Source organism: Sparus aurata, chromosome 2 (assembly GCF_900880675.1).
Source record: "Sparus aurata chromosome 2, fSpaAur1.1, whole genome shotgun sequence".
Lineage (NCBI taxonomy): Eukaryota > Metazoa > Chordata > Actinopteri > Spariformes > Sparidae > Sparus > Sparus aurata.
This window is the reverse complement of record NC_044188.1, coordinates 14340317-14356996: the sequence shown is the minus strand read 5'-3', so window position 1 is coordinate 14356996 and position 16680 is coordinate 14340317. Positions and strand designations below refer to the sequence as shown.

The 16680-nt window shown below is 41.0% G+C and overlaps 1 protein-coding gene across 3 annotated transcripts; it reads right to left on the bottom strand.

The window, feature by feature from the left end:
• Nucleotides 1–697: 697 nt before the first annotated feature.
• clasrp (CLK4-associating serine/arginine rich protein) lies at nt 698–14749 on the bottom strand. Of its 3 annotated transcripts, none has more exons than XR_003981111.1 (21): nt 14604–14749; nt 12607–12746; nt 12120–12217; nt 11871–11972; nt 11176–11255; nt 10852–10936; nt 10605–10741; nt 10235–10331; nt 9885–9963; nt 9729–9802; nt 9594–9635; nt 9313–9498; nt 8576–8899; nt 8304–8489; nt 5661–5704; nt 3756–3816; nt 3574–3632; nt 3444–3490; nt 3269–3354; nt 3022–3046; nt 698–1434 (listed from the first exon to the last, which is right to left on the bottom strand). XR_003981111.1 is itself a non-coding variant. In XM_030393079.1 (21 exons), exons 2-20 carry the CDS (start codon nt 12703–12705, stop codon nt 2973–2975), a joined length of 1956 nt encoding a protein of 651 aa, XP_030248939.1. In that variant the 5' UTR covers nt 12706–12746; nt 14604–14749; the 3' UTR covers nt 698–1434; nt 2970–2972. The 3 variants fall into 3 exon arrangements, 2 of the variants coding, with proteins under 2 accessions (XP_030248939.1, XP_030248948.1); XM_030393079.1 differs by having other exon boundaries at nt 2970–3046; nt 5665–5704; XM_030393088.1 differs by having other exon boundaries at nt 5665–5704.
• Nucleotides 14750–16680: the final 1931 nt, after the last annotated feature.

Here is a 16680-nt window from a genome sequence, read left to right as displayed (position 1 = left end):
TGTTCAGTGGTAATACAGTCCTTAATTCTATTAATATATTTTCATCTTCCATACAAAATGCATTTTAGGGTGTTTCTGTGACTCCAGTAGGTAAATTAAACTTTAGGGGCGCACTAAAGGAATGATGTCCTACTTTCTGACACTTTATTGACCAAACGTTTAACTGATTATGAAAAAGAGTTTGCCATCAGTATTTCAAGATTCAGATTGTTATCACGCGATTATCGAAGTAAACAAACAAATTTACGATGGCAAAACTATGACAATATCTAAAGAGCAATCAAACTTCAAATCTAACTTTGATTACCGTGCATTTGGTAAATTAATTACCCTCAGAATACGAGTGTGGTGAGCAGGCAATTCTGTCATAACTTCTTAAAAAAGTGTACTGAAAGAACAGTAACACTTAATTACATGTGAAAAGACAACCAGATGAACTGATAAACGAAATATAAACAGGGCCGAACATCGTTGTGGTAATATTCACATGGTACAACCACTCGTAATATTAACACAATATCAATTTCATTTTTTAAATATAAGTTACGATGAATATCACGATAATACGACACCCTGGTTTTATGTTCGGGACTGAATGCAAAAACCCAAATAACTCTACATAACCCGACAGTATTTTTTCAGTATTTTTTGTGTAAAACATGTTGACACACAGGATTTCAAAAGAAGAAGAATACAATCAATTTCAAAGACACTTTTATTTGCTGTTCTGTATTTAACATTCCACATTACTGAGAACAAAAAGTTATTTGCTGCTGTTGACCGGCTGGCAGAGGACAGAGTATAAAAAGAGATGTCGATTTATTTAATTCATATACGAACTGTGTTTGCATCTTGTTTTCACAAAGAGGTTTCAAATAGATGTGTATAAATATCCTGTACATCAGTTCATTAAAGATGTTTAAAATGGTCTTCAGTGAGTGTTTTGGATGTTGGAGAAAAGTAAAAGGTTGATAAAGATAGCAATGACATGAAGATGTGAGGTAAAATGTGATATATTGCTTATTGTTACGGACTTTGACACACAAACATTCCTCAGATGAGTCCACGTTGAGAAGAACTGTTCAGGCAGAAAAGGAATAAAAAGGAAGCATGCAGAAGAAATCAAGACGAAGCAGAGATGAAAAGGGCAGAGCAAACTCTGCTTGGCTGAACCAGTTGGCTGTGTGATTAGTGAAACTCAGGTATCACAGTCAAATGTTATATTCTGCGGACACAGAACTAGAGAACAGAGTGTTCAGGTACAGATTTGTGAGTGAGTCAGTCCATCTCTTCATATTTCCATGTAATATCCTTTTTCATAGGACAGTATGTTTGTCAGTGACAAAGCACTACACTGAAGGATCCGTCTGATGCGTCTGTGTTTCCACAGCTCAGTATCGGTAGTGAGGACTCCTTGACCGAGACCGCGACCTCCTGGAAGAAACACAAAATGAGTCAGTATCAAGATGAGATGAGAGTAAAAGAATCTGATAAACATAATAAAGAAAAGGTGCCTGCAGGAGAAAGACAGTTGATCGTTGAGCCTCATTCCAGGATGTTAGATAACGACTTGGTGATAAGACTTAATAATCACCTTTCTTTCTCCAGAATTACTCGGCACACCGTTTAAAGCCTTTAACGCACTCAAAGTCTTCACACATTATTAACATCAACATGTGTTTGGTGACAGTTAACATCCAGCAACTTAAACTGAGGAGTTAATCTGTGGATTAAAGATCTGTCAGTTTGGGAGAAACAGCAGTTTCCAATCCTGAGTTTCTGGTTAGTCTGAATAAGAATGGACAACTGAACTAAACTTCTATTTTAGGTCAATTTTATTATTTACTTGAGACAAGAGGCTGCCCGATACATCTGCTGGATTAATGTATCAGCTTAATAGGACTTAAACATATCAAAAAACAAACGTGAAACACAAACACACAAAAGTGTCTCCAGTGACTCTAGTGTAGTGTGTTCAATAACATTTTACTTTTCAACTAAAAAGTTCATTTAGTATATCTAAAAAAAAAAGGGGGGGGGGGGGGATTCTTAATTAAATGTTGTCGTTTTATTGTTGTATTAATTTAGAGGAGACATTCTGCTAATTTTCCGATTCATAATTTTATTTTGGCTTTATTTTGACTACTAGAATAAGTTTACATATTTTAATCAGTTTTCTCATTCTGTCTTGTGCTGCAGCTTCGTATTAAACACTCATTTTTAGCTCCCGTCTCTTTAAGGCCCCTCCTCCTGAATAACCAGTCACCTCTGATTGGTCGGTCCACACATGCCTGAGCCAGCACCGCTGACAACAACAGAGCAGCTGTGCTAAATCAGCTTTTACTGCCAAACTAGCTGCTAGGCATTAAATATGCAAATGTGTGATGGAATCAAAGGCCAGACCACTGACGAGGTGTTTAAAGAGCAGTGTGTTTGTGGGAGAGAGAAGCTACTTGGCCTTTTTAATTTTCAAGATATTTTACATACAAGAATATATATTAAACACTATAGGAAAGGTAGAAAATGAAAAAGAAGAACTAAACGTATTACTAAAAATCGTTTAAATCAATAAAATATGCTAATATGGATCGAATCACAACGTTTGTTAACAGTAAGTTTCGGGTAGGGCATCACACATTCACTTACAAATAAACAACCAGGTTTCCACCATTAAGTGGCTGTTGCTGTTACCACAGTGTCCAGGGATTTCATTACAACTTGTGTATAAACATGTTCTTATTAATGTATTGAAGTTCAAACTTGTTTGCCAGGAAGAATTAACTGCTGTGAAAAGTTTGAGGTATTTTGTGTGACTTTCTGTATTAACTTGATTGTTTTTGTTTCTGGCTTCTCTCTCAAAAGTTTCCTCACAGATTTGACAGATAACAGAATAAAGAAAGGTAGCTGAGTCATGCATATAAAAAGGACTTTGAGATAATGTTTGTGTATTAATGTGAACAAATCCCCACATATCACTCTGCTTCGTCGGAGCTGCTCGGATTCTTGCGGCTTCTCGCATACCTTCTGTGTGAGCTGTGCTCTCGGCCTGAGGGACAAAGGACACAGAGCACAACATCAAAACAATAGCATGCCACAACATCTAACGCCAATAAAACTGTCAGAGCACAAACTGACGCCAGCAAATCAGTCGCAGGCTGATTAAATATTTTGGTTACTTCTGTTCCTAGTAAGCACACACACAATAAACACTGTGCTGAATACAATCATTATTATTCTATTAGATCCATATGGCTGTGTGCGATCTTACCATGTTTGGAGGGAGAAGGCGAGTGGCTCTGTCGGCCGTACTGTCTCTCCCATTCGTCTCTCTCTTTCTCTCGTCGCTCACGCTCCCTAAAGGCAGAGCCTCTGGGTCAGACAATTGCAACATGCAAATACCAAACAGTCCACTTAGACGCACACACAGACACACATATTCTTACTTCATGCGTATTTTGCGTGCCATGGCTCGTAGCTCTCCTTCTCGCTCCTGTAAAACAAACACAGTAACGAGGTGAGATGCAGGTTGACAGCAGTAGCTGTTTCTGCCTGAAAAAACAAACTAACACACACCTGTCGTTTGTGTTCCTGTTGCTGGATCTTCACCTGAGCTGCTCTTTTATCCGCCTTGGCTGCAGAACAAGAGAAACAAACAGCAAATTAAGAGGAGATAGTGGATCAGTTATCGGTTTTGTCATTTGCATAATGTGACAAAACGTTCAACATCACTCAGAGGTCTGTGCTGTTGTACTCACACTGCTTGTTGAGCGCCTTCTGCATTCGTAGCTTCAGACGCTCCTGAGGGGTCATCTTGGGCTGCAGGTGACACAACTGTGTTAGCACATCCTTTCACAGCCTGATAAAAGTGAGTGTGTGTGTGTGTGTGTGTGTGAGTGAGTGAGTGAAAGAGATCAAAGGCACCGTGCTAATACACAATTTCAGTACCATCACCTTCATGTACAGTAGCTGGTGGAGATGAAAAGGCCACAGATAAATTAATTATGTGTGATGTTTGTTGAGTCAACAAGCGCCCCGGAGTCTTACAGGCTGTGTGTGTGTGTGTGTGTGTGTGTGTGTGTGTGTGTGTGTATGTGTGTGTGTGTGTATGTGTGTGGACAGAGACACACTGCTACTGTAGGGCAGGATCCAGTTACATGAACCTTTACACAACAGATGTACAAGTATGAAAACTAGCAGAGAGATTCAGAGAGAAAAGAAGAAGGAGAAGGAGGTCGGGTCGGGAAGTGAGGCAAGGGCAAGTTCAGGTCCAGTGAGTTCAGTTTAGAACGAGCCAGTGGCATTTTGTCAGAGACACACCCATCACTGGCCCGTTCAAACCTGGCCAGGCAAGAAAAACTGCAGGTCACAACACCGCAGGCTAGAACAAGTAATAACCCTCTTCCACTCCGTCTTTACATGCAAGTCTTTTCTACAGAAGTAAAAGAGAAACCACTTCAGGATGGCAAACTATCCAGAATGTTAAAACAACAAATAGATGTGTTATTTAGCATGGAACTGAATATTTTTGACATTTCTCGTGTATCTGCCTTTTTGTCCTACAGTGAGATCAGAAGAAGCGAACACGGGCGTCCCTTAATTTAGCTAAGCATGAAGACTGAAAACAGCTAATCAGCTAACTGGTTCTGTCTGAAGAGCACAAAACACACCTGTAAGCGTCTCTTAAGCTTGCTGATTAACATTATATATCTGGTTTGCTGATTCAGTACTAGGCTTGGCACACAAACCCCCAAAAATCTGTGATTTGTGAGTTTTTGTATAGATTAAACAAATAAAGTTTAACATGTTAGTCTTGGAGCCTAGAGGTGCTCGTAGGCAATGTTTTTCAACCTTTGAACAAAGAGAGGCTAGCTGTTTGCCTCTGTTTTCAGTACTTATGCTAAGCTAACAGGTCACTCCCTTTAGCTTCATGTCGCACACACACATGGAAATGTAATTTTCTGTGTGTATCCCAAAATGTCCAACTGCTCCTTTAACTCTCATCAAGTCTTCAGTCTGTATGTGCTCTGCTGCTTGTTAAAACAAGCCCGACAAAGGCTGTCCAGAGCACACCCATGTTGTTTTTCAATCGTTAATCAAACATCATATGTCACTTTTAAATGATCACTTGGCCAATACTGATTTATAAGTTGTAACAAGACATGGAGTCGTGAGGAAAACAAGTAATCTTCTCCCTCTGAGGGCTTTGATATGATATACTGCTGAGACTACAAAAAGGTATAAAGACGCTTCACTCTCTCACCCACATGTATATATATATACACATGCATGCACAACCAAGACTTAAAGCACAATCAAGACAAAATGACTTCACAGGGTGCCCAAATGTTCACTCGATACAGAGATGGCAGCATTAATTCAGTCTGTCATTTTTCAGTGTTGGCAAGTTCACATTCTTCTCAGCAAAACACTGAGAAGGTGAAGAAAACTGCAATGGCAAATAGATGCAGGGCCTTGACTGCAGTGCATGTCCACGTTGTGGAAACAAGAAAGAAAAAAAAACAAAAAAAAAATCACATCATTTCATTTTCTGTGGGCAACAATGGCTTCTACATCCCAGCCTGGTGGACAACCATGTCAGCCTGTCAGGGATGAGGGAGGCGTAGGCTTTAGCAAGAAACCCAGCTAGATCAAATTCTTACTGACTTTGGCAGCTCCCGTCTCTTTACCACCCGGAGTTTCAGGCCTGGAGAGGAAGAGAGAAGACAGTTAGCTGGGGTGGATTGACATCTTGATTGATAATCAAAAACCTTGTTTCTTTAAGGAGTCCATACGGTATTAAAAATGTTGGCCGTTTTTGACTTTTTGATTTTGCCATTATATTTCACCTTAAAAACGATTTACCTTGCCTTGTTTGGTGTCATTATTTTCAGCCCATCCTCACATGTGAATGTATAGTTATTTTTTCATTTTGACATACTGTATTAACACAATGGACCTAAAATCACAACAAAACATAAAATCCAAGTAGGAAAAAGTTCGATTTTTTTACTGTGAAAACCACAAATATGTTTAACGAACCATTTTTATTACTTATAATGCTTGTTGTTTGCTAAATTTGTGCATACGTTTTTGAAATTTACAAAGTTATATGTAACTATTTACATTTGAATGCAGGCAATGCCTCAGGCTCAGGTCTCCCTAAGCTCCTTCAGCTCAATGAAGAGCTGCACTGCCTGCTCCACATTCAGCATCTCCTCATTGTTTTGACTTATTAAACAAACAACGACTCCACTACACACTAAACACACTACAACAAACACTACATAACACACTAAAGGCCCCCACACACCGCCCAGACGTCCAACTGCCTTATCCGACCACTCTCCGACCACTCCGTTGCCTCTTGTCTGACCCGTTCGGCAGAAAAGCGGCATTGAACACACCGCTTCGATGTGCTGCCTACTCCACAGTAGCGTGTACGTTCTGCGCTTGCGCGAGATGCAATAAGCGGGTGGTGCTTGTGTTGTGAGTTGTAAACGAGAGGCTTGTGCACGCAACTCTTTACTTTCGATCAAAACGAAACTTAACTATTTCCGATAAAAATAGCTGCATACTAAACATGCAGCAAGGCATTACCAAATGAACACAAATTAATTCGTCCTGAACGGACATAACAACTAGTCTGGTGCCAGGGTGCAAAACATGAAAACGGGGAATGACGGAACGGAGTACATAGAAAAACAAAGCGCACACAGTATTCCGCCCCTCCAACACACCGCGCTGATTCGCTAGCACACTGCCAATCAGAACGGCCATTCAGCTGGCACAAAACCAATCAGAGAATCGAATGGTTCAGACGTCAGACGGCCCTCCTCCTCAGACTTCGCATGCTCAGTCGGATCCGACAACATCCGCGCGGCTCCGAAAGCTTCCGACGCAGCTGAACACACCAAACATATTTGTTCCCGACCTCGTCCGAGTCTCTACAAACGCTTCAGACGTCCAACCGTTGGGCCGGCGTGTTCCTGCCTTAACTATACACTCCAAACACGACAAATGTCACAAAACTCTCAAAAATCACTGTCTCAATCACGTCACTGTCGTTGTCACTCTTTCGCCGTCGTCCCTCCCACAACTTCCCCCTGTCCCTCAGCAACCAAATCACGTGATTTGCCATATAACTTTGTGATTGGTTGGTGTGGTGCCTTTTTCCACCAATAGGAAAGGGGGTGTCACATATTTTTTTGCTTGCCAACACTTCCTGCTTGCGGACACTTTCGTGAGAGAAGCCCGTTTTTATCGTTTCTTCCTGCACCAAACGCACAGCAAACGTGACAGCAATGTTCACGAAAAAACGTGGCGTACATTATTTATTGTAAGTCCGGTTTTACTTGACCTGTCAACAGGATTTAAAAACTTGTAAATAGTTTGAAGGCTGCACCAACACATAAGTCGGAATCGAGACTCACTGAGGCTGCGTCTTGCTGCTACGTCATCTTAAAGTGGTCACATGACTTGGACGCGCCGGCGCGTTCGTCGACCTCAGATGGTTAATGCATAAATGAGAAAAAATCAATAACACTAAATTACTAGGCTGGCTATTTGCTCCAACACTAATCTGTTAGATAAGTTGCTTGATGGAGAAGTTTGGCCTAATCCCCTGCAACTGCACTTTTTAAACATTTAAAGAATAGTAAAATCTTAAATCTGTATGTAAAATGCTAACAAACTAATCACTGCCAACCTATCAAGAAGACAATCTTTCAAGCAGTTATGTTCAATGCAGCCCCAGCTACCACCTCTCTTCAAGAGTTTATCTACATCGCATATAGTGATTCTCTAAATCCATGGTTTGGTTCAGCTCTCATGAATGAGGAAAAAAAACAACAAAAACAACACTATGAAGGAAGTCTGAATTTGTAAGTTAAAGATAGAGAAAGTGATTCTGGAGAAATACAGCTGATTGTAGAGTCTCATTCACAGGTCGTAAAATACAGATGATTTGGGACATTCTAACCCAAAACATCTGTATTTGCCAACCTGGGAAGTCATCCAGAATCACCTTAAGTTAAGTAAATAAAAATTAATTAGTGCAGCACAAAGTCTTCGAAAAGTTGGAATGAGACACATTTGTATTTTACGAGCAGCCCCTGAAGGCACCCTGCAGAGAGCAGTCAGTCAGCAGAAGCAGGTATTCAGTTTACTGCAAGCCCACACAATGTAAAAACATGGGGCCAACTCCAGACTGTGAATTTTTTTTTCTACGGCTTCAGACTGTTTCAGGATCGTTACGCCCCTAGTGGAGATTTGTCGCTGCCACAGTGTTTACATGATCTTCTTACTTTCTTAGCTTGTCACAAATGTTGGTGGAGGAGGCCTGGGCTCCTCTGTGAGCAGGGGAGGGACTGTGGTTGGCACGACTGGGGGACTGAGAGGGACTGTGGCTGTCGCTGTCTCCCCGCCGATGGCCTCCACTGCTCCGATATCCTCGCCTCGAGCCGCCCCCCTGTCGTGAGCTGGAACGGGACCTGATGGAACAGGAAGAGAGCTGACATCACTCCTGTGTGTGTGATGTTAATAGGTAACTGAAGATAGACATGAGCGGAAATCTTACCTCGTTCGTCTGCGTGCAGAGTATCGTCTCCTATCCCTGTCCCTGTCCCTGTCTCTGTCCCTCTCTCGTTCTCTTTCTCGGTCGTTAGACCGCGATCGTGTCCGGTCTCGTCTCCTCCAGGATGCGCCCCCTCCGTTCCCTCCTCTACCCCGAGAGTGAGATCTGGAACGCCGTCTCGACCGTGACCGGGTCCGGGATCGCCGCCCATCCCTCCCTCCCCGTCCACGTCGGGCACGGCGTGAACGGGAAGAAGAACGAGACGAGGAGCGAGAGGAGGAGTGGGAGGAGGAGGACGGGGAGCGACTGGAGGATGACCTTCGTCTCCTGGATAAACAGAGACGTTGTTTTAGTAACAACACCAGCCCAGCACCTAGCCTATCTTCAGAATACTTCTGTTCTCTCGTTTTAAAGAAATCACATCAACTCTATGTAAATTATCAAAATATTAATGAATCATATAACTGCTTACCATTGCCACAATCAACTTAGTAAATGTGTGTCAACGCTTAAAACTATCAAATCTAACACATTTTGTCTTCACACACATGCAGAGTTCACTTAATGGCAACTCTGTGCACTGACTTCACTAACATAAAAAACTGTAATCCACCTCACCTTACCACAAAAATCAGTATTTCATTGTCAGTATTCTTTCTGCCTCAACAGCTGTGGTCATTTCAACAGACAACAAACTGACTGAAACCAATGAAAAGCCAGGAAAACGGAAAGTTACCGACCGGGAGCCCCTGTTATGACCTGCAGGGTGCTGCGAGTTGGAGGTGGCATGGCCAGTGTTAGGAGCAGGTGTTTGTGCTGCTGCAGCTTCATCATCGCTGCCTCCAAAGCTGGTGATGAAGGTGATCTTCTCTGGACCTGGTGTACGAGAGCGTGACCGGGACTCAGAGCTTGACTCGGACTCTGGCCTGAGAGAAATCATAAAGAAACAGAAAAAGTTCAAACACTCAAGCAGACAAAAGAAATCAGGACATTCAGGAGGAAAAATATGGAGTCAACTAACCGTTTATAGGGGTCGTACGTTGGGCTGTCTCTCCTGGCATAGCTGAAAAACAGGAGGATGATGACATAAGTTCAACATGTGTTGACGTAAGCCAAATGATAAGGTGAAAACTCTTTCAGGGCATCATAAATTTACCTTGGTGGGCTGATCTGTCTACCTTTGAGCCTCTTCTCTCGAAACTCTCTTCTTTGTCTGCGGGATCGCCGGCCCTGAGACGATCAAACATGTCACTTAAAAATGCTGATAAGAATCAATCATAAGACACAAATTCCTCAGTGGATGTCATCTTACAGAGTACATGGCCTTCTCTGCCTCCAGAGCTTTGGCATGTTTGATGGCCTCCACTTCCTCCTTGTCTTTCCGTAACATCCTGAGAATCAGGTATCATGTTAACAGTCTTACCACAAAAAACAGTGCAAAACTTTAGCCATTTAATATACTTTCTTATAAAATTTCAAACAATTCAAGTCTTAAAACACAACAGAGGGAGAGCTACAGTGATTAATCTATTAGTTGTTAACTATTTAATAAATTATCACTTATTTTGATAATCGAACAGAGCCTCAATCATAGCAGCACATTACAGACCCAACAGGTGAGCTCTGAGACATCATGATGTATCATGATCACAGACATGTTACCTCACAAAGTCTCCTTCGGCCATTCCATATGAGGTTGCCATTTTGTTTACGTCCAACACCTGTTCCTGGTTCAGCTCATCAACATCGACCTCCACATCTGTACAGAGACAAAAACAACAGCACTGTGTTAAAGAACATTTCTACCTTCATACTCATTTTTAAACATAAAAAATATATAGTATCATTTTTACTAATTTTAAGCCAGATTTGATTCTGTTTTCTTATAAACTGATGAAGGCTGACAGACTAAAGGTTGTTGCTGATACACATTTCTGATCCACTTCCTTTTTCTGGAGCTGTTTAACATTACAGTTTTGTTTTTTTCCCCCCTAAGGTGTTAATCTCATTAGTGCTGAACCCATTTCCTCACCAATATCTGGGATGCCCTCGTCTTCTTCAGATTCACTGTTCTCTGAATTGTCTTCATCTTTGTCTGACTGGGGGTCAGGCTCGGTCACAGTGCTGTCTTCATAGGTGTAACCAATGGTGGCCTTTTTTTCAGCCAGTCTGCACAATGGAAGGAGACATTTATAAATACACAAACAGCTGAAAAGTTGGACTTTAAGAATCATGGATTTCAATCCACAGTCATTAGGAAACAACCACTTCAAACATACTTTTTCTTCTCATCTTCATTTGGCTTCTGCAGGCCACCGTAGAGCTCATCCAGGTAGATTTGGTATAAACATTGCTCCTCAGAGACTGTGGGAGGACAGCAGGGAGTTTAACAGCACAACACGACTGCAAAATATACCCACTGAGGGAGGTTAACAGACTACTACAGCCACATTAAAATAACATGTGCAGTACTGTGAATGTGTGAACTGTATTAACAATTCATTTCAAGTGATGAATTACTTCTGACGATGTCGCTTCTGACATTCGAATAAAATTCTACTTTTTCTTGAAAGAACATCAGTTAATACGTTTGTGATACTCACTGTTTGCAAAGTCGTTCTGCACGAGGCCTCTGTAGCGTTCATAATTGCACTTCCTCTCCTCCATCTCCTGCTCCGGGGTGCTGAATGTCACAAAGAGAGGAAAGATGTTTTTCACATTTAATACTTGACTGAACACTCACATCTCAACACGCTGAGCATTTTCTCTTCTGAGGCTGAAACATCTGGCTCTTAAGCATTGTAGAAGAAGAAATTTAATAACGCTTGACATCATTTAGTAACACATTTATTTTAAAATACAGTAACAACCAGTGTTTTTCGCGGTCTATGATGCATTTCAGACATCAAAAAGGCTGGAAAGGTTTTTCTTTCCAAGTATTACATTTACTAGAAAATCATCTGACTCAAGCTTAAACACAACCTGGTTCTACATATATAAGCTAAAAATGTTGTGTTGAACAGAAAAGAATTAAAAATAAACTGACTGACTCTAAATCTCTCTGCTTAAAGCTAAAAAGCACTCTCAAAACAAAACTTAATGTTAAGGTATCGTGCTTTGTTGTTTTCATGACTTTTGCTCTACCTACCTAAAATGCCTCAAATACCAAAATGTATAATAAAAGAAGAAAACATGAATGTTGCCACAATGCCCCACTGTTATACAATCATAAGGAAAATAAATGAAACATCATAAAATATTCACAATAGGCAGTGTGACCTTTCATTTTAGGACTTACGATGTGTTGAGCAGTGGAGGTGTGTAGGTGGGGATGTAATCCAGGTGAGCCCTAACATCAAACCTGTCAATCATGTTGTTGGCATCTCCCTGCCACGGCATCCTTTTCACAAAACAAAAGAGAGGTTCGGTCTGATCAGTGAGACCCGACACACAATGCGCATCTGATGTGATGTCTAGTATGTGGTGTGTGTGTGTGTGTGTGTGTGTGTGTGTGTGTGTGTGTGTGTGTGTGTGTGTGTGTCCTCACATGTTGATGGGGCTCTCTGCAGCCAGCGCCACGGCAGGATCCAGATGGATCTTGTAGGCTCGGCCATGAACCTGGAGAAACTGAGCTGGATCTTTTTTCTGTTGAGACAGAATGAGAGGCAGTGAGCAGAGGATAAAATTACATCTTGTAATCAAATAGAAAAAAAAAAACTCACCACATAGTGAACGATATTTTACTGCACAGCGTTTCATCTCCTAAATTTCATCTTCTTTTCAAACAAGAAGCACAATTCAGGATGTGCATGGTGCTACCTTACAGTGTCTTGTTATTTTAGGCAGATTGAGCACACGCTTATCTTCACTGTTCAAAATACTGCTGTAAATCTGATAGTTGACTGTATCACTCTGTCTCAGGTCTTCACCAGACACCCGTTAGAGAGCTATAACAAAAAAACTTGCTGCCACAAATATAATAATACTTGGGTATCACTGAATGTGTTGCTCAGCTAGATGAAAAAGTCTCTTACGATCTTCTCATAGTACTCCCGCCGTCGCTCGCCTCGGCGTTTGTAATCTACCATCATGCCACGGAGCTTGCGCTCATGCTTGCGGGCCTCCTGCCACATGACGGCTCCGCTGGGGGTGGGGGCGCGGCGGGGCACGGCTGCTGTAGATGGACAGAGAGAATAAATGGGAGACAGGAGAAAGAGAGAGCACAAAAGGATGTCAGGAAATTTCAGTACAGAGATAGAAGTGGAGGAGGCGTGGAGTGAAGGAGACAGAATAATGTATTTTTAACAAATAATCGACAGGGGCAAGCTGCACAGACATTGCTCTAGAGAGCACTTTACATAACTTCAGGCTCCCACATCATTTTATTGGTAGAGATATTATGAATATAACTACATTCAGCAGTTATTTATCATGAAAATAACAAACTATGAACCACAATAAATACAACTGAGAGCACAATGCCAACACTCAGTTCTTTATTTATCTAGGATACAACACGTGACTCTCAATCATACCGAGTAAAGATAATTCTTGGAAAGCAGTATATCAGAACAATTTTTATACTGTGGAACATTTTATGGAAACAAACAACGCAGCAGGGCTCCAGTATGAGACTATTTCGGTCACACAAGCGCCCTGAAATCTGTGAAGTGCGACTTCACATTTCCATTGAGTGCATCAGTGCACCTCATATAAAAAAAAATATATATATATGTACAAAATATTTCATAATACCAACTGCTTGTGCAGACCGTTGCCTTTTAACAAATATGAGCCTATAAACATATTTTTCTGTAGCACTTTGTCAACATATGGCAGGATTTTATGTACACCTTTAACATGTGTGCTGCTCATCTGTGTGTACTCCTTCTAAATCCCTTGCAAACAAAGTCATGAGACATCACAACCTTGAAACATAGTTCTTTTCATTTTGAATTAAGCCATTATTGTTGTCATGAAAAATGCTGCATTGCCTGTTTAATCTGACCCCACATCTTCAGCGTTCCACCGCCACCTCATTCCAATGATGCCCAATACTCAATAAACACTAGAAGTTATTGTTCTTTCTTGATGTGTGTGCAGTGATTTCAATGAACTAACCATCTTTATTGACTTCATATTAAAATCATTACAGTCCAGTGTAGTCAACTTTAACCTAGACAACTTCATGTGATTTCCCCTTTTGTCCCAGACATGGCTTCATGCTGACTGATATCACAGGAGGAACTCACTTTTTTACATTCACCCAATGCAATTCTTCCCTTGTGGCTCAGCACTGACGACACACATTATTCTTATATCTAACTATTTATAAAGGGGTTGATAGTTTACTTTGAGCTGCCCATGACTATAGCCAACTTTTAGGTGTTGCAGAGTAAAGTGACATTCAAGTCAACAAACAAAATGAAAGCCAATATATTTGTGCAAGATACTTCCAGTAGGAGTTTTCTAAATTTCAAATTACCATATCTGATTGCAGGTTTTTTACATCCACAATTGGAGTGTGCATGGGTTGCACAACATTAAAAAGGCGTAGTTGCACAACACAACCATGTTATTTTACTCTTTGATATCAGTTTTATCGCCTCTGTGTTTAATCATTAACATTACTTGTGTTGGTTTAGTAGCTTCATGTAGCTAAACCGTCTGAAGCCGAAGAGCTAACCTAGCTAACTATCTTTATATTATCTCGTTGTCGAGCTCCTCACACCACAACACTGTTTATCTGTTGTAAATTATATTTATTTCTATCATATACACCTTTCTCCATTTGATATTAGGCTGAATAGAACGTAAAATACCAATGTTTTCAAAGTTATTGAGGAGTTTGTTGGCATACACGTCGGCCTGGTTGCGCATGCAGCCCAGGCCCACTGTTAGCATCACAGCTAGCACACGTTAGCTTAGCTCAACCTGCAAAAATGCGTGTGTCGCAGCCTCTTTAAAACCAACACAGCGTGAAACACGGCTGCAGAACATACTCGGCACGGTTTTAAATGCCACCGTTTACCTGTTTTGTGGACCACCAACACACACTGGGTTTGTTTTCGTCAGCCGAGGACGATGTTAGCGTAGTGCTGTCAGTCACACGCCTCCTTCTCCAGAGACGAGCTGTTGTAGTCGGTCTGTGCAGTACCGAGCGCAGCCTGCGGGGGCGCTACAGCATGGACACCGAGGAGCATCAGTGATTGATTTGATGCTTTGATAAACATTACAACTTGCAAAGTGAAACAATTACACATGTGCATACATATATATTTTTTATTATTCATTATTTTTTTTGTTATAAAGTTTATCTATCAAGATGTCAGTTGCTGTTGAAACAGGCTTAAATTAACCTCAACAAAACAAAACAATTCTTGGGGAGTTTATTTGTTTATTTCGTTCCTCAGAGCAATACATCATTTGATTGCAGAACCTTAAAGGTGCACTATGTAGTTTCAGGGAAGACAATCTAATCAGAAGATTGACTGATTTTTTCCAACAAACTGGACAAACTCAATCCATCCATTATTCCAGTTCATCACAGGGCCGACATATAGGGAAAACAACCACTGACTTTTTTGCATGTCTTTGGATTGTGGGAGGATGAGTACCCGGAGAGAACCACACAGACACGGGGAGAACATGCAAAGTCCCCACAGAAAGTCTCAGGTCGTGAAACCAAGGACCTTCCTCCTGTTTGGCTCAGCGCTAACCACTGCCGCTGTGCAAACAAACTAAATAAACCAACTCTCTTTGTTTTCATGACTGAATAAACATACTGACCTTAAAGAACAACACATTTTCATACTGTTGTCATGTACTGTAACTTTCACCTTTCTAGCTTCAAACAGCGCTGTGGATCTTAAATTTCCTCTGAGAGCAGCTTGTTAAGGAAAAGACATATATTTCTGAGTTTGTATTATTACCTCTTTAATATTGCAAATATGGAAATTCTGAGTTTGAATTTCTTCTCCAAAACTACATAATGGCCCCTTCAGTCTGGCTCATTTAAAGTCCAAATTTAACACTTGATTTGTCTGAGAATTTAATGTGTGTTTGTTGTCAGAAGTTTGAATTTTTAATTGATGAGTTTTGTCACAACTGTTTGAACTGTTCACATCATTTTGAAGCCAGTTTGTTACTCACATTCTTCACATTTATCTTATTTTTATTTGGTATAATATTTTGCACATATATTTTCTATAAAATACTCATGTAGATAACACTTTATATGGATCTGTATAATAAATGATGTGAAGCTGATGTTAAACAGTGAGAATGGTAACACGAGGCACACGGCTGAGGCAGTGGTTTTAATGTTTCTACCTGCTGTGGCCACAAGATGTCCCTGTAAGACAGGAGAGCTGCCCTGAACTCTGAGGTCCGCCTCGCTTTTCTGAGGGAATAAAGTAAATTACATTGTATTAAATAGATTAACTTCACCTCAAAACTATTTTATGTAAGTTATCTGAATGAATATAAATCATCCTTCTCATGCAATAGGATTTGTGCATATGTTGAAATTTGGATCCCCAGTGATGAATCAATCATAGTTTAAACCCCAGATTATCCTTTATTTGTACTGTCTTCCACAGGCTGTCAGGAAAGGGAAGGACAGAGACCAGAAAGTTTCTTCGCCAAGGACATGACATTAAAACTGAAGGGAGGGAGCAAAACTACCTGCACCACAGTCAATACCTGAGATTTCACAGGTAAACAACTTCCTCAGGTACTCAACAATCGGTTTTTGGATTGAGGGGCAGCAACTTAAGAGAAAACTTATTAATTAATCTGCAGGCTGAGGTCTGACATCCTGAACTGCACAGCAGGTGGAGATTGTACTCGGTCGTGTGTGTGTGTGTGTGTGTGTGTGTGTGTGTGTGTGTGTGTGTGTGTAAATTCTATTTCCTACATTTCCTCCTGACCAGGGTGGCGACAGGAAGCCCGTGTTCATTTCCAGTCTGCCGCTGTCAGATCACATTTGTCATTTGTCCGGTAACTTTCTCTGCTGTGTCACTTTACACACAACTCTTCCTTTCACACACTTTTTTACAGTTCATTTATCATTTTAACATCCGCATGACATATACAGAGGACTTGGG